Source organism: Lissotriton helveticus, chromosome 6, assembly GCF_964261635.1.
Source record: "Lissotriton helveticus chromosome 6, aLisHel1.1, whole genome shotgun sequence".
Classification (NCBI taxonomy): domain Eukaryota; kingdom Metazoa; phylum Chordata; class Amphibia; order Caudata; family Salamandridae; genus Lissotriton; species Lissotriton helveticus.
This window is the reverse complement of record NC_136067.1, coordinates 265301863-265318076: the sequence shown is the minus strand read 5'-3', so window position 1 is coordinate 265318076 and position 16214 is coordinate 265301863. Positions and strand designations below refer to the sequence as shown.

General features: G+C 43.8%; 1 protein-coding gene across 1 annotated transcript in view; it reads left to right on the top strand.

The window, feature by feature from the left end:
* The window catches only part of KLHL29 (kelch like family member 29), a 1176991-nt gene that overhangs the window by 1148884 nt on the left and 11893 nt on the right, over window positions 1–16214 (top strand). The window contains 1 exon segment of the mRNA XM_078647716.1: window positions 15285–15429. Coding sequence (XP_078503842.1) covers window positions 15285–15429 — 145 coding nt within the window.

Here is a 16214-nt window from a genome sequence, read left to right as displayed (position 1 = left end):
CAGGTCGATGCTTGGGACTTTTTTTGGGCTGTTTGTGGGTCCATGTTATATTCTGGTGAGTGGCTTTTCACTGTAGATTTCCCTGACAATAAAACAAACCTTGACTGCAGCAAGATCAAATCCAGGCAGCTTCTATAGATTAGAAAACTCTTATACTTTGTGTCTTTACAAGTTCAAAACTGCCCCAGTTTCCAACATAGCCCCCCTTTTTTTTTAGCTACAAGTTCGCTAATGGGAGCCACTCTTATTTTGGTCCCGGCCAATTTAATGTCCCAGCGAGAGCAGACCTTTGTCTCTGCATTTGATTTCCTAAATGGAAAAGTTATTTAAAAGTCATCGGTTCATGCCTAAAGAAATCATAAATAGAAGAATACCCCTTTAACTTCCCTTCTTATTGGGACTATGGAAAGGATCGCAATTGGCCTTTTATAAACGGGAAAGATTTTTCCAACTCGGCAAAGGGCGTTTGTATGTTGTAAAATGTCATTTTGCTGTTGTATATTTGGAAATCAGAGGGTTTGTGACCGTAAAAAGGCTTTGTACATCTAGCCCTCATTCCTTAATCACATTCTCTGTAGCTTTCTCAGGCATACTTTCCTCTCTCTCATGTCTTACCAAGTATGCCAGGCAAACTCTTGACCTCTTCTTTTAATAATTGCTTTAATACGAAAGTGTTTTATTTTATTAGACTGGACATTCTGGCTTTCATTTTCAAGTCTGTTTAAATTGTGCGTACCCTAACACATTTGATGCAAAACCTTGAACGAGTTCAAAGCTACGATAGAAGGCATGATGTTTGGTCCCTTTAATGGGCATTTTTACTCGAAGTGAGCCAACTTCTGCTGAGGGAGGAGATGCAGTGTATTGGACTTTTGAATTCACCCTTGGCCTGATTTTCTTTGATAAGGAAAAAGTACCCACAGTTTAAAGGGAAAACATGAAAGATGTATATGATCTCCTTTGATGAATAGTCCAAGGCTGTAGAAATCGCCTGGAACATTTTCCAGCACAAAGTGTTATAGTAGTTATATCAAACAAGGCATTGTTCCTTGGGGGAATAATGTTCACTGATAAAAATAGACCCTGCCAAAAACGCACTGATTCCATGCTGGTAATATGGTCCCCTGGGCAGGAACAGGGGGAGTGGGGATAAACTAGAAAAAACACAAATTAGAAGTCAATCTGTTAATTAGCCATATTACTATCAGGGCCACACAACAATACCAAACCCTGCAATGGAGCACAAAACATCTTCTAATATATAATATGGGGCCAGATGTACACAGAGACGGATCGCAAACAGTAGTTGTAATTGCATACTGACTTATAGCGACATAACCTGTACATCCCAGTGCAACTTCTTAAGTAACTGTGGGTCACAGAATGACCTGCCTCATGCATACTAATTAGGCAGATTGTGATTTGTTACACCTTGTTACTGGCTACAAGCACAGGGATGATGGTTTGCATGAAACACCAGAACACCTTCACCGCAGTTGTATTCCCATACTGCAAACCTTTTTAAGCAGCCTGTAGAAATAACATTTAATAACACTTTGGGGGTATCAGGCAGGGGATCACCCCCTTCTCCATTCCTCATGCTCCCTAACGCAGTTTCCAAAGGGAAAGCTGTCTCCTCCCCTTCGCGAAAGGGTTACCACCTCCACCATGGAGTGGGTTTTTTATCAGGGTTTGCAACTATGATTCCAGTCACACACCATTTACTCACAGTGAGGAAATGACACTCCTTTCACAGCGATTCCTAATTGTGATTCAGAGTCAATTGGTAAGCTACTTTTGTGAACTGGAACATTTTTGGGGAAATTGCAAAAAGGGGTTTGTAGATAGCAAAAAGTAATTTGGGCATCACAAACACTGAGATTTGTGAATCACAAGTTTTGCGACTGTAAAATGGCTCAGTACATCTGGCTCATGTCAAAGAACACCTAGGTGCAAATGACCATGATCTGACCAATTTGTTATCTGGCACCATGTGCAGTGGCTGAAGAGAAAGCCTAGGGCTTTCAGCCCACTCTGCAATAATATTATTATCTAAGGCTGATGGACACTTGCCCTACAATTACACATTGATGTGCAACATGTGCCAGACAGTGACTCTGTGTAGTCTGGGCAGTCAGATTTATTTTGTGATATTCCAAAAATATCTGGTCCTATAGTACTTAATGACATTGTACTTTGGGAGAATTTAAGATTCTTAGATGAGTTAAGAATATGCATCCATAAAGAATTCCAAAATAAAAACCACAGTCAATGGGGAGAGGGTGAAAATAAAAAATTGAGGCATTGTATTTCCTTGTAGGGTTTGTCGTAAATCACTTAGTTTGAAAAAAATATCCGTCGATATTAGAGTACTGTAAAAAAAAAAACGACATATAAAGTGGAGTAAAAGTCTGTAAAATTAAATACATGTAAATTAGTCACAATTCCCTAAAAGTTGTTCACAATTTTACAAGCAAATACATTGTGCTCCATACGCGTAAAACTTCCGTGTAAGAAAAAAACATAAGTGATTCAGATTAAAGAAAATATTTTTGTGCATATTATTCTCTCTTTTATTTATAGAGTATCAAAAACATTTTTTATATGCTCTCATGTACTATGGAGAGTTCTAGTTGACTCTAGCTATAGGTGAGTGTTACTCAAGTGCGTATGAAGATTAATACTGGGAAGCATGAGGAATTTTCTGAGTCATCTATCTCTTTATCCTTTTATCTTTTCTTGGGGCAATTGGTTTCTTGCGATGTTTCACGTCATGTGTTTTTCTCAATAGCAACTCACTTTTGGTTTTCGATAAGGTCTGCACAAAAATATTTTCTTTAATCTGAATCACTTATGGTTTTTTCTTACTCTGAAGTTTTTACGAGTATGGAGTATTCTTAATTCAGTTCTGTTTTCCTACTAATAATTAATGCTTATAAATGTTAATTCAACTATGTTTGGACAAACATGGTTATGGAGCGGCAACACTAAGTTTTTAACTTGTGAATTTTGCTTGTGTATTATCATTTTCTGCTTCATAAAAGTAGGAAGTACTCACTTATGTTTTCTGTAAATTTGTGATGTTTTACTTTGTTTATAGAAGTTTAAAAATATCATCTCACAAGAGGATTTGTTGTATGTAGAGTCAGCCACTAGGGATCTAATGATGGGACAAAATGGAGGAGTATCTTTGTGACTGCTAGTTAGGTTACTATATTGTATTATATGGGTTATGTAATTTTGACTATATGTATTACAATATTCTAACCCTGAAGAAGTCTATGGTTAACTGTACCAGGACGAAACACGTGTTGGCGGCTAGTGTGGTTATGAAGAAAGACGGAACTAATAAACAGAAGATTTGAAGATTACTCATCTTTTGAAAAATTCTTTCACTTGTATTGATACATTATTGTTCAGCTCAGGATATAATGTGCTTACATTTAAACTAAGTACAACTTCAATTCTAGAAGCATTAAATTGGTTGCAGAAATCTTAAATGACGATCTCATGCACTGCAATGGTTACTTGCAAATCAAACCTATGTTTGGTGCTTTTTCTGATGCCCCCGGCCTCTCTTCATTTTATAAAAATCTATCTATTGACCATCCCAGAATTAACAATTTGAGTTTCACTGAATCCCTTAATAGTGATACAATGACATTTGATACGTTCACCCTCAACGGTTGAACCACATATCGGATCTGCAAACATAGTGCAAAGTTAAGGTACAGTGAAATGCAAGACAACAAACCAGTTTAATCCCACTGAAAGAGTTACCTTCAAAGTCCAGTACAAAGAGTTCCATTTGCGATGGAAGGGGCTGCAAGGAGTGGGGAAGCATCATGTATGGTATGTTGATGTGGCACTAAGAACAGGCCGGGTGACGCAGACGGTTGTTGCTCTAGCACGAAGGTCCTGCCAGTTGTCGCAAACACGTTGGCGGTCACAGCAAGCTGTCAATATTGTAGCATATAGTGCTGGGCATTGTTGGCATTCGCTGAATCACGAAGAGTCGGGTTCACCGTAACTTTGCATTGGGGAGTGTCGTAGGTGGCAAGATCTTGGCTCAAACTAGCCCGTTCGCAATTGAGAAGATTCCACATTTCTGGAACGCTCAACTATGGCCTAACCAAGGGTCCAGGACCTGAGGGGCACCACTTTGGGGGCCAGGATTTTACTCCAGAAGAGTCCAGAAGGGCTCAGGCAGGTCCAGTGGCAAGTCCAGGCTGTAAGTCAACTGTCCCTGTAACTCAAAACAGGAGATCAGTTGCCTGACTGTTGAAGTTCCTTCAACCTGGGACAAAGGGTGCAGGTCCAGTCTTCCTTCTTAGCAAGCAGGGCAGCAGACAAGCAGAGTAGCAGGGCAGCACAGCGGCAATCCTCTGGCGGCAAAGTGGCACAGCATTCCTTCTTCAGTAGTATCTACAGATCGAGAAGTGTACTGAACAGCTCTGAGGATCCAAAATATATATCCAGTGCCCACTTTGAAGTAGGAGAAGTTTCTTGAAGATTCCCTTTGAAGTATCGAAGTTTCCTGCCTCCCCGGCTCCTGGCTGGCTGCAAGTACAGTGCAATAGTGACAAGTCCTTTGTGTGAAGGCAGGGCCCAGCCTGTTAAGTTGCAAATGGGGCTGTGTCCTGCTCTGACCCCCCATCGTGCCAGTTGATAGCTCATCTAGGCACACCTAATCCCAATAGTGCGTGGCTTTGTGCCAAGAATAAACAAACTCCAACTGTTAACTGCATCCAGTCATGGTACCCAGGAACAAGCTGCAGGTACCAAATGGATGCCAACTTTTTAAAAGTGGTATTTTCAAAATTGTAACTTAAAATCTGACTTTATCATTGAAGAGAATTTTTAATTACAAATTCTCAGGCACCAAACATGAAATATTTACCTGTTTCAATCACAAATCGGCATTTATTTAATGTAATAAGGCAACCCAATTTTACCATATAGGAGAGGTAGGCCTTATAGTACAGATTTAAGACTTTTTTACTGCCAGGACACGTAAAACTTAAAAGTACATGTCCATCTTTTTAAATAAACAGCACATTGCCCTATGGGCTCTTTTGGCCCTACCCTAGGGGTGACATATATGTAAGTGGAAGAGGTGTGGCGCAGCGGCCAGGGCGACTGAAGCTGGATGCTGGGGATCACGGTTCGATCCCTGGCTCAGGCACCAGGGGTCTGCCCAGCACCATGTAACTCTGGGCAATAGCTCGTTTAATTTTCCCGATAGCCCCCAGCGTGACACATTCGGGTAATTGTTCGCGCTTTACAAATACTGGACATTTACATTTAACAAGGAAGGTTTAGGCCAGGATCGAAATGTCAGTTTAAAGCTGCACATATATGCTGCAGTGGCAGGCCTGAAACTTGTTTAAGGGTCTGCTTAAGTGAGTGGCACAAACCGTGCTGCAGGCCCATGAGTAGCATTTAACTTACACGCCCTGGTACCTGAAGTACCACCTACTAGGGACTTAAAAGTAAAGTAAATGTGCCAGGTGGGTGTAATCTAACTTCATCAAGTGGTAAAGTGCGCAGAGTCTTAACCAACACAAATGGGTTCAGGAAACAGGAGGGTGAAGGCACAAATGTTTGGGCATGACCCTGCAGAAAGGGCCAAGTTCAACAATCAGGACATGGCTTCTTAAACTTGTATAGCTCCAGTCCTGAGCACTGTTCATTGGTTCTCTAAAAATGCTAGTTGCCTGTGCACCCAGCACTATGTGACTCTGGGCAATAGCTCGCTTAATCTTCCCAACGGCCCCCAGCGCCTTGACACCTTCGGGTAATTGTTTGCGCTTTACAAATACTGGATATTTACATTTAACAAGGAAGGTTTAGGCCTGGCAAAAGGTTTCTTTTGCCATGTCGAAATGTCAGTTTAACTTTAAAGCTGCACATACATGCTGCAGTGGCAGGCCTGAAACTTCGGTTAAGGGTCTGCTTCAGTGAGTGGCACAAACAGTGCTGCAGGCCCATGAGTAGCATTTAACTTACACGTCCGGGTACCTGAAGTATCACCTACTAGGGACTTAGAAGTAAAGGAAATGTGCCAGGTGGGTGTAAGCCAACTTCATCAAGTTTAAAGGAGAGCACAAGCACTTTAGCAACTGCTAGCAATGGTGAAGTGTGCAGAGTTTTAACCAACACAAATGGTTTCAGGAAACAGGAGGGTGAAGGCAAAAATGTTTGGGGATGACCCTACAGAAAGGGCCAAGTTCAACAATCAGGACCTGGCTTTTTAAACTTATAGTGCCCCAGTCCTGAGCACTGTTCATTGGTTCTCTAAAAATGCTAGTTGCCTGTGCAAAATGACATTTCTTTTTTATCAGGCATTGCCCCTTAATACCCTTAACTACTTTGTTGTTGAGCTACCTCTCTCTGGATGATCTAAATATGTATGCATTAAAAATATGCTTGCCTGAAAATTCCTCTTTTGAACAACTTGAAACCAGCACAGATTCTATCTCTGGACATATGCCTTTGCCCTTGATTACAGGGAGCAGGTTGTAGCAGGAGGGTGTCATTGTGGTAGATATCAGCTTGGCGGTGCAACCACCACCATGCTGATATACCGATTTCCATCATGGCCTGGTAGCAAAAGCACCTTATCAAGGCACACACATCCCGGAAAATGCCCAGGTATTCGCTTATCGATACCATGTATATGTGCATTACCTGCAAGGGACTCCTCGGAGGTTGCACGGAACGCTATGTGAGAAGTTGACCTGGTATATGCTGACCACTAATTATAGTGGGCACCTTGTACCAGCCTAAACAACCCTTATTGAAGATTAGGTTAAAGACAACCTTTATTGAATGCTATCCTAGTGGTAGCTATGGAGAGCACCCTTAAGGCTAAGTCTCGAAGGAATGGAAAGCAGCTTGTTTTACCTGATCAGAACCTCCTGAATGACCAAATGAAAGGAGAATCACACAAGGAATATATAAAATATATGTATTTATTACTAAACACTCTCTACTAACCTCTTTATGAGATTAGAGAACAAAGCACACAATATTAAATCACTAGAACAGTAAATAGCACAATACTTTTATTTTTATTTTTTATCAGTTTATTTTGAAGGTTTTATATAGCACTAGCTCCGCCCGAGGGTATCAGAGCCCTTTACATCAGCAGTGGTAGTATACAATAACGAAAAATCATGGCATTTGAACAAAACAAGTTGTACAGGTGCTCAAAACAGAAAAAGGAAAACAAATAAAAAACAAAAAGAATAATGGGAGAAGTTAGGGTAACATAGTGATTATAGGTACATATGGATGGGGAATGGCGATAGAGAAGCCAGTTGCAGGAACCAGGGTAATAATGAAGATAGTAAATTTAATAGTATGTCAAGGGGGGTTCAAAGGACATGATAGGAAGTGGGTGGTAAAGATAGGTGGAGGGGGGGCGAGGTGACCAGAGAAAAAGAGAGGGGTGTGAATGTGGGTTGGGGGGAGAGTCTAAAGAGGAAGAGGTAGTTAGAAAGACTAGGTATCCGATAATTAATTTCCCCAAAATATGGCGAGCAAATGAATTTTAAGTTCTTTTTTGATTCTGGAGTAGGAGGGGTTGGAACGAAGGTCTTTGGGTATGGCATTACAAATGGATGGGGCCTAACCAGAGAAGGAGCGGGGTTTCGAAGCAGCTTTTTTTAGTAGAGGGGGGTTAGAGAAGAAGAGTGTTGGTGCTTCTCAGTGTTCGGGCACAGCCAGCTTTTTTGAGTTTAGTTGAGAGGTAGGATGGGGTCTTCTGGTAAAAGGCTTTGTGAGTAATATAGGCAATTTTATAGGAGGATCTGCCTTCTATGGGGAGCCATTTGAGGGCAAGGGAGATGTGGTCAAAGCGTCTACAGTTTGTTGTTAGCCTGGCTGCTAGGTTAAGAATGGGTTTGATGGGGGCCAGGTGGATTTTGGGGGTGCCAGAGAGAAGGGCATTACCATAATCTATTTCAGATAGGACGAGAGACTGGATAATCAATTTAAAGTCTTCATCAGGGATAAAAGGTTTGAGATGCCGGAGAGTGAAAAGTGCGCTTTTTGCTGAGTTCTTGACATTGGAATTTAGTGTGAGATTATTGTTGATGGTGATGCCGAGAGATTTAACCGAATCGGCAGGGGAGAGATAGCAGTTTGGCGCATTGAGGTCGGCGATCCCCGATTGGATGGGGAGAGGGTTGTGTTTGGGAGAGAAGAGGATGATCTCAGTTTTGTTCGGGTTGAGTTTCAGATGATTGTTGTGGAACCAGGTTTGGATCTTGGTTAAGGCCGTGATAAGGTGCACGATATCAGCATGGGATTTTATTTTATAGTACAATTGGATGTCATCCACATAGAGGTGGTAGTTGATGTTCTCTTGTTTAAGTATCCTGGTAAGGGGTTCCATAAAGAGGTTAAAGAGAGCGGGAGAGAGGATGGATCCTTGGGGGACACCAAGGGAGACAGAGGTTGGGCTAGAGAGGCAGTTCTGAATTTTAATTTGTTGGGCTCTGTGCTGAAATTAGGAGGTGAACCAATTAAGGACAGTGCCACTGAGGCCAAAGCGATTTTTGAGTGTGTTGAGAAGGGTTGGGTGGTAAACAGTATCAAATGCCGCAGAAAGGTCAAGAAGGATAAGTAGGTAGGTCTTGCCCTTGTCTACTGCTAGGTGAATATCATCAACAATATTGAGAAGCGCAGTTTCCGTGCTGCACTTTTTGCGGAAGCCAGATTGAAGGGGGTCAAGCAGGTTAAACGCATCAATGTGATTGTCCAGTTGGAGGAGGGCACATTTTTCCAGGGCTTCGGAGAGGAGAGGGAGGTTGGAGATGGGGCGGAGATTATTAGGGTCATTGGAGTCAGCTTTGGGATTTTTGGGGATGGGAGTGATTTGCCTGAGTTGAAAGGAGATGGGCACACACCCTGATGAGAGGGATGCGTTGATGATGTTTGTCCAGTAGGGGACGATGACATGTTTGGGATCTTGGATGAGTGCGGAAGGGAGTGGGTCTTTGGTGTGGGAGGAAGGTTTGAGTATGGCTAAAATGTTGTAGACCTCTTGTTCAGTTACAGGGTGGAAATTAAGCAATGAGGAGTTGATTTTCAGAGGAAGGGAAAGGGGTTCCAGAGGGGTAAGAGAGGGGAGGGAGTGAGGGGGGTAGGGCAAGTATTCATGGGGAGAGGGGGAAGAAGAGCGGCAATCAGGGGTGGTTGAGGGATGAGCAAGGGTGGAGTCTCGAGGAAAGCGAGGTCTATTTTAGCAATTTTTTCACAGAAAAAGTTGGCAATTTCTTCGCATTTGCTAGTGGAGGCCACCGGGTTAGGGGGTGCAGGGTTGGTTTGGTTTCTAATAATGTTGAACAGTTCTCTGGATCTGTTTTTGGCGCAAGAGAGTTGAAGACGAAAGAATGGCGCTTTCTCAGAGAAGATTTGTTTTTTGTAAGAGGATCTTGCAGTTCTAAGTAGGGAAAGATGGGAGGGGTGTTGTCTCCATGTTCTTTCCGCCAATCTCAGCGAGCGTCTTTCTTTATTAAGGTCTAAGGTGAACCATGATTTAGAAGGGGCATTTTTTAATGCTTTAGTTTTCAGAGGGGTAAGTTGGTCTAACACTTCCATTGTAGTTTTGTTAAAGTGCTCCGTGAGATCGTTAGCATTTGAGGAGGGGGGGGAGACTAAGTTGAGATTGGAGATAATGTTCCAGTGCGCCAGGGGGGATTTGTTTAAAATTTCTAGCGACAATTGTAGATGTATTTATTTTTTTAGGGGCTGGGAGGGATATTGTGAACAGAACGAGATGGTGGTCAGACCAGTCAATGGGGATGATGTTGGATACGGATGTAAGATCTGGGTTGGAGATGATTGCATCTAGGGTAGCTCCATTAGCGTGGGTAGGGGAGAGGCAAAGTTGCTTGTGGTCACTAATGTCAAGAAGATTATTGATGAGGTTGATTGTCGGGTCATTTGGTTCATTCCAGTGGAGGTTGAGGTCTCCAAGGAAAAGGTTTTTGGAGCTGGAGAGTAAAATTTAGTTAGGAGGTCGGAAAATTCTTCAGCATAGGGAAGGGGTTCACCAGGGAGATGATAGATGTTATGCATTCGTATTGAGGGGGAGCATTTCATTTTGAGTTTGGCGCCTAAGTATTTGAACGTTGTGTATTCGGTGTTATTAATAGGGGAAAGTTGAAGTTCTTCTTTAAAGATGATTGCTAGGCCACCCCCTATTTTTTCAGGTCTATCTCTTCTGAGAATAGAGTAGCCAGGCGGGGTCAGAAGGTCGATGATGGGTGTTGAATGGTCTTTGAGCCAGGTTTCAGTGAGGAAGGCAATATTCGTATCTTCATTAAGTATGGTTTCAGAGATTTCAGTCGCATGTCGGGCAGCTGAACGACAGTTCACATGCATGCAGGTAAGGGGTTTGGGTTTCGCAATAGGAGGGTGCAGCCGGAGAGGCATTGTTAACCCATGTTTGAGTTCTAAGTGTTTCTTGGGGTTATCATAAAGGAGGGGGGCCGGGAGGGGCGGGCAAAGGGTTTGTGGGATTTGAATTGGTTGAAATCCTTTCTGAGTAGGGTAAGTTCGGAAGCTAGGGTGACGATATTATCATTCGAGTTACGAAGTGTCTGGCTGAGGTTAAGAAGGAGGGAGGAGTAGGAGGTTGGAGTGGAGGGGGTGTTAGGGGCAGAGTGACTGGAGAGATGAGGTTGATAACTTGATTTGAGTGGTTCATGCGGGGGGAGTGGTGTGGCTAAGTCTGTGTTTAAAGGAAGGGTGTAGGGGGCCAGTGGAGGGGAGGTTAGTGTGGCTCCGTGAAGGGGGGAGGGATGGGAATGACGTGCAAAGGCTTAGAGGGGGGTGGAGGGGACGGGGCAAGGCATGGAGAGCATGAGAGGAGAGCAGGGGATGAGGTATAGGCGAAGTGGGTGGGAGAGAGTTAAGAGGAGGGAGTGGTCAGGACCCGGGGGGAACCGGTCATACGGGGGAGACCAAACCATATACTAAGAAAGTGGTATAACAAGCACAACTTGACTAGACACAGTGCCTAGAGCAAGTAGAGTCACTGGGACCTCAAGGAACCACCTAAGGTAGTGACATAGGGAACACACGGAGGACGGGTGCAGTGTGAGAACACATGTGCCTACTCTGTACAACTCTATGGGAAAGTCGCGGTTGGAATTTTAAAGATTAAGGACACTGCAGAGAGGACTTTGAGCAAACCCTTTCAAACATAGAAGGTTCTAAGTTCAGCACCCTTGTGAGTACCGGAGTAGTCGTGTTACCTAACCCAGAGGAGCTGGGTGCATAGTTGTCCAGTTATGTCGGGAATCTTCGTCATTTTCAATGGCGTGATGCGGAAAAGTGCTGCTGCCGTGAAAAGGAAAAGTGTCTGGTGGAATCCTAGGCTAGATTCAGGGTGGGAAAAACCTGGAAGCACAGGAGACAGAGTCTGGGTCACTTGAGGGTGACCAGGGGCTCGGTAGATGAATGCCCAGCGATGTCGGGTGCTTCAGGTGAGGTGAGGCGATGCTTAACTCTGCAGCCACGGGGACCAGTAGACGTCAAAGACGACCTAAGTCTGGAGGTGAGCTGTCTCATGAAGGATGTGGAGTGCTGGGGGGTGGGGCATCAGTGTCCGAATGGAACACCAACAAGCCTTGGCAACCCATGCGGTCTGAGGAAATCAGCTTCGGTGAGGACCAGCAAGGTCCTGGGGACTCTCCAAGCAATGGAGAGTCAGGGCATGTCTGGAGCAACCAGGAAGGCCCATGGAAAGTTAAAGTTACCTTCACAGGGTCCACAGGCCAACGCACCAGCGACTGTGAAGGGACCTCGAGGTGAATCAAGAAATACCAGCCCGCGGAGTGTAGGCCAGAAATCTTCGGTGGAAACACTGCTCAGGGTCAGGACTACAAGTAGCCCAAAGCACAGCCTCAAGGATTGCTGAAAAGCATATGCTGCTGCAAAAGTAGACAGTGTACAGGGGTTTGGGTTGCATGGTCCCCACGAGGGATACGGCCTCAGAATGGCTGAGAGCGCAGATCAACCCCGGAGACCTCGGTAACCCACCGCCTGTGTTACAGAAATTTTCAGAGTCCTCAGGAGCTTTGGGAATGCAAACCAGTCAGATGCGTTTAGTGCCTGCTTAGCAGGGGAGTAACTCCTTTACTCCAAGGGAGATTCATCAGTCGTCCAGTGTCGAAGCACTGATTTTCTGTAGCAGAGTTTAGTCCAGGTAAAATCTAAAGTCCTGTAGTTAGGGGTTCCTACTTTATACCCAAGGAAGGAGTGGGACATACTCTGGGAACCCACCTACGGGAGGGTCAGGACAGAGGGGTGGTTACACCCATGTCCTTTGTCCAGTTTTGTGCCAGAACAGAAGCCAATGGCTCCTGCAACCGGTTTGAACTGGACTATGCTCAGGGACACCATATGTGCCCCAGAGCAGACATCACAGCACTTTGAGAGTGCACCCCCCCCAGCCCCAATACACTAAAGCCTGTCTGGAAGGTGGCTACACCTCCCTGTGACAGGGATCCTATTGTCAAGCCTTCCCCTGCTCGAGCTTGGCTCAGCAGCAGGAGGGCAGACTCGTGTCTGTGGCTGGCAGCATCTATTTTGTGATGCCCAGCTCGAGAAAGCTGGTACCAGGTAGCCTCGTATGTCACATATGTCCCTCTAGGAGGGTGGAATCATACCTACCCTGCCTGTTACTGGCGGGGAGGTATGATTCCAAGGTGTTTGACACCAAACAGGACATGTTTCTAAGCAGCCGTTTTAAAGTTAGCATTTACCGCAAGGTTATAATGCACTTAAAGTATATGGTTGGCTGCATCACAAACAACCCCAGAGAATAGGTTCCAAAGGCTGCAGAGGGGCTCTGCTCATGCATGGGCACCCTCTTGCATTAAATCCAGCACCCTGCCTTCAGGATTGATCAGGCCTGCTATAGGGGTGACTGAGAGGTTTATATGTGCAGAGATATAAGGTAGATATAGTGAACCTATATCTAAGTAAGGGGTGCATGCACCACCTTACACAGGCTGCAGTAGCAGACCTGTGGTGTCAGTTTGAGTGGTCTCTGAGGGGTGGCACAATACATGCTGCAGCCCCTGGGGGGCCTCTGGGGTACCTATGCTCTGGGTACATAGTATACCATATACTAAGGACTGATGAGGGTACCCCAGAATCCAATCTGGAGTGTACCTAAAGTACATGCAATCAAGTTAGAGGAGAAAGCAGCTAGGCTGGGGTCCTGGATAACAGGATCTCAGCCAGAAAACAGTGAAACATCAACAAAAAGTGTGGGTAAATATACGAAACAGATCCTACTCCTACACACGAATGATACCTGTCTTTGCCTTTCATGGGCTGTCCCAGCACCCTCTTCTAAAATGGTAATTTCTTGGATTCCCTTGTTAAAACTGTGCATGCTGGTGGTTGGGTTAGTGAGATCAGAAATGGTGCTACCCACTGTTTTTCGCTCTCTGGGCCACAGGGCATTCCGAGGTATTTCCCCAGCTTAGCGCACATGCTAGTGTGAATCTCTGGGGATTTCCTGAGCCCTAACAAAAAGGAGATGGGTTCTTTTACCCCTTATCGCAGGTAATGCTGATAATCGCAAGGTGACCTTTCCAGAGATATGTAAACATCCTCTGCTAGAAGGGAATCTCCAAGAATTCCTTTAACCAGCACTTAAATGAAGCTCCTGCAAGTTAGATGTCACTTAAGCTTAGTACAGGATGTTCTTCAATGTGCCCCTTACAGAGTTGTCAAACTCCAGTATGATGTGAAAACGATGTGTGACCACATGTCTAATTTATAGGTTTATAGCCACTTGCAGGTTCCGCCTTGGCTGATGCCTCAATGGTTGGGGCCACCAATGGAAGCTCAGAGCATTCACTCTCCCACTCTCCCAGTGGGTGCTCCAGGAGTGCAAGACACTCAGTGTACGTGTGTGTGCTGATTTCCCCATGTTTAAAGGTCCGGAACTAAAGTGTACAGAGCTGTTTTGGGAGCTTCATGTCACAAACATCATACATGGTCCAAATACAGCATTATCAAATAAATCATCTGGGATTTCCATGCATGAGGGATGTGTGGTGCAACAACAGCAACTAGCGAGGGATGCTTTAAGTCAAGGAGGATAGTATGGGGATGCCATTATGGCTAGATAGCACCTTTGTAACCCTCCCTGGAATTAACAGCACTGGCAGCCAAGAGGCATGAGATAACTCTTAGAGATTGAGGTGACCACTGGATATCCACGGAATAACACACTGTCACTGGTATTATCACTTTGAAGGCATGGTGATAATTCCTCCACATTACCTCAATGATCTAAATCAAGGCTTATGTCTTCAGGCTACATGACTGAGGGTGTGAGGATGCCACACCATTCTACAGCTGTTTACAGTAACATATGACATTTGTACATCACAGTTCCACTCATATTCAAACATATACTCAACTGCATTGACAATAATTGTCATGGTAACAGACAACTTAATGGGCTAATTGTTATACAACATCATATTAGTTTCCCACTATTTGAGGATCAGGAATGTAATGTAGTTGTCATTCTAGGAGGAAAAGAAGCGTATGTGCAAGCAACACATTGGAGGAGAAATGGTTTGGTGTGCATTTCAGACACCAAGAGTCAGAGTGGCGTTCTTAAAAATGTCCACCCCCTATAATTGTGGTAACATTTGCAAATCAGGTAATCGCCTTCTGTCCCTCTCGCCTTACTTGCAAGTATTCATAATGCTTAAAGAAGATTAATTTCTCAGTATGTGTTAAATCAAAATAGGTATTTAATCATCGTATGGCATGTAACCGTGATTTTCAAAGTGAGAATTTACAGGCTGACTGCTTTTTGGTTCTGTTTTGAATTCGAGCGGTGAGGACAGCAATACAGTGAGTAGCAGAATGCATGTAGGGAAAGTGACATTTCTGCAAGTTTACCTATTTTCCAATCTAATGCATTAAAGGTCCAATAAAAGGCTTTTGAGAAGCTGAGAGTTAGGAGCCTTAGAGGAGAAGGCGGCATGTCCTATCCACTGGGGCTACCTAGATCTCCTAGAAAATCTCTAAACCTTTTCCATGTGATCTGATGCAATACAAATGATAAACCACAGCCTTTTGTTTCTTCTAACGTTGTGAGGATATCTGACAGTATTCTTCTATACATCATGCGAATGAAGCAATAAAAATGTAATATAACTTAAGTGCCTCGACAAAAATAAACTGTAGTAAGCACAAGTCTGATCTGGGACCATTCCTTCTTTAATTGACAGATAACAAATATGCCCCAGCCATTGCCCTCAATGGGTTTGTCTTTATCCTTGGAGGAGCCTATGCAAGAGCGACCACAATCTACGACCCCGATAAAGGCAATATTAAGGCAGGCGCCAACATGAATCACTCCAGGCAGTTCTGCAGGTGAGCAATTGAGAATTCATTCACACTTCTCTTAACAGTGCAGTCTCAATGTTGGGTTGGGCCAAAACAGTGCATTGTGATTGTTTCTGGGCGTGTCTTCTTTGTTTGGTCAAGTATTTGGATTAGCGAATCGCGTTTGATTCACGGGTTGAACAAAAAAGCACAGCTATTTCCCCAAGTGTTCTGGGTTCAGTAAAACATGGGCATGAAGTTTAGTGTTTTTCTATGTAAGAATGTCTGATTATTGGTCCTTGAATATTTAAGGGAAGTAATTCTTGTCTGTGATTGGAGACACCTTCAACATTTGCATGTTTATTTTTTTCTGGGCTTTTCCCGGTTTTTCTAAGAAGATGGTGATATTTCCAGAATGGTATGAAGTAAGATATATGCGCTATTTTTTTCCCCATTACAATTCCAATCTTTCCCTTTTTGTACAAGTTCAATCCTTGTTGTTTCTGTTACTTTTCCGGAGATTTGTACAAAGCTTTCTGAGACACTAGCACTTTCTTGTGTTTGTGTTCATTGAAGTATCACAATCAGAAATGTCAAGCTTAGCAACAGCTTTCAACTGTAATAACAGCACAGTGGCAGACAGGTTGGCGTTTGATGTAGTGTGATGTGGTGCTATAATAAAACTTTAGAACAAGATAATCTCCATAGAAGTCTTAAGAGAAGGCTATGTGACTCGTTAGGAATCAACATCTATGAAGGAGCCTTTTAGTCTTCAAACTGATGTATTGATTTATTCTTGAATGTGTCCATGATGGCAACTCTTCTGTTCTCCA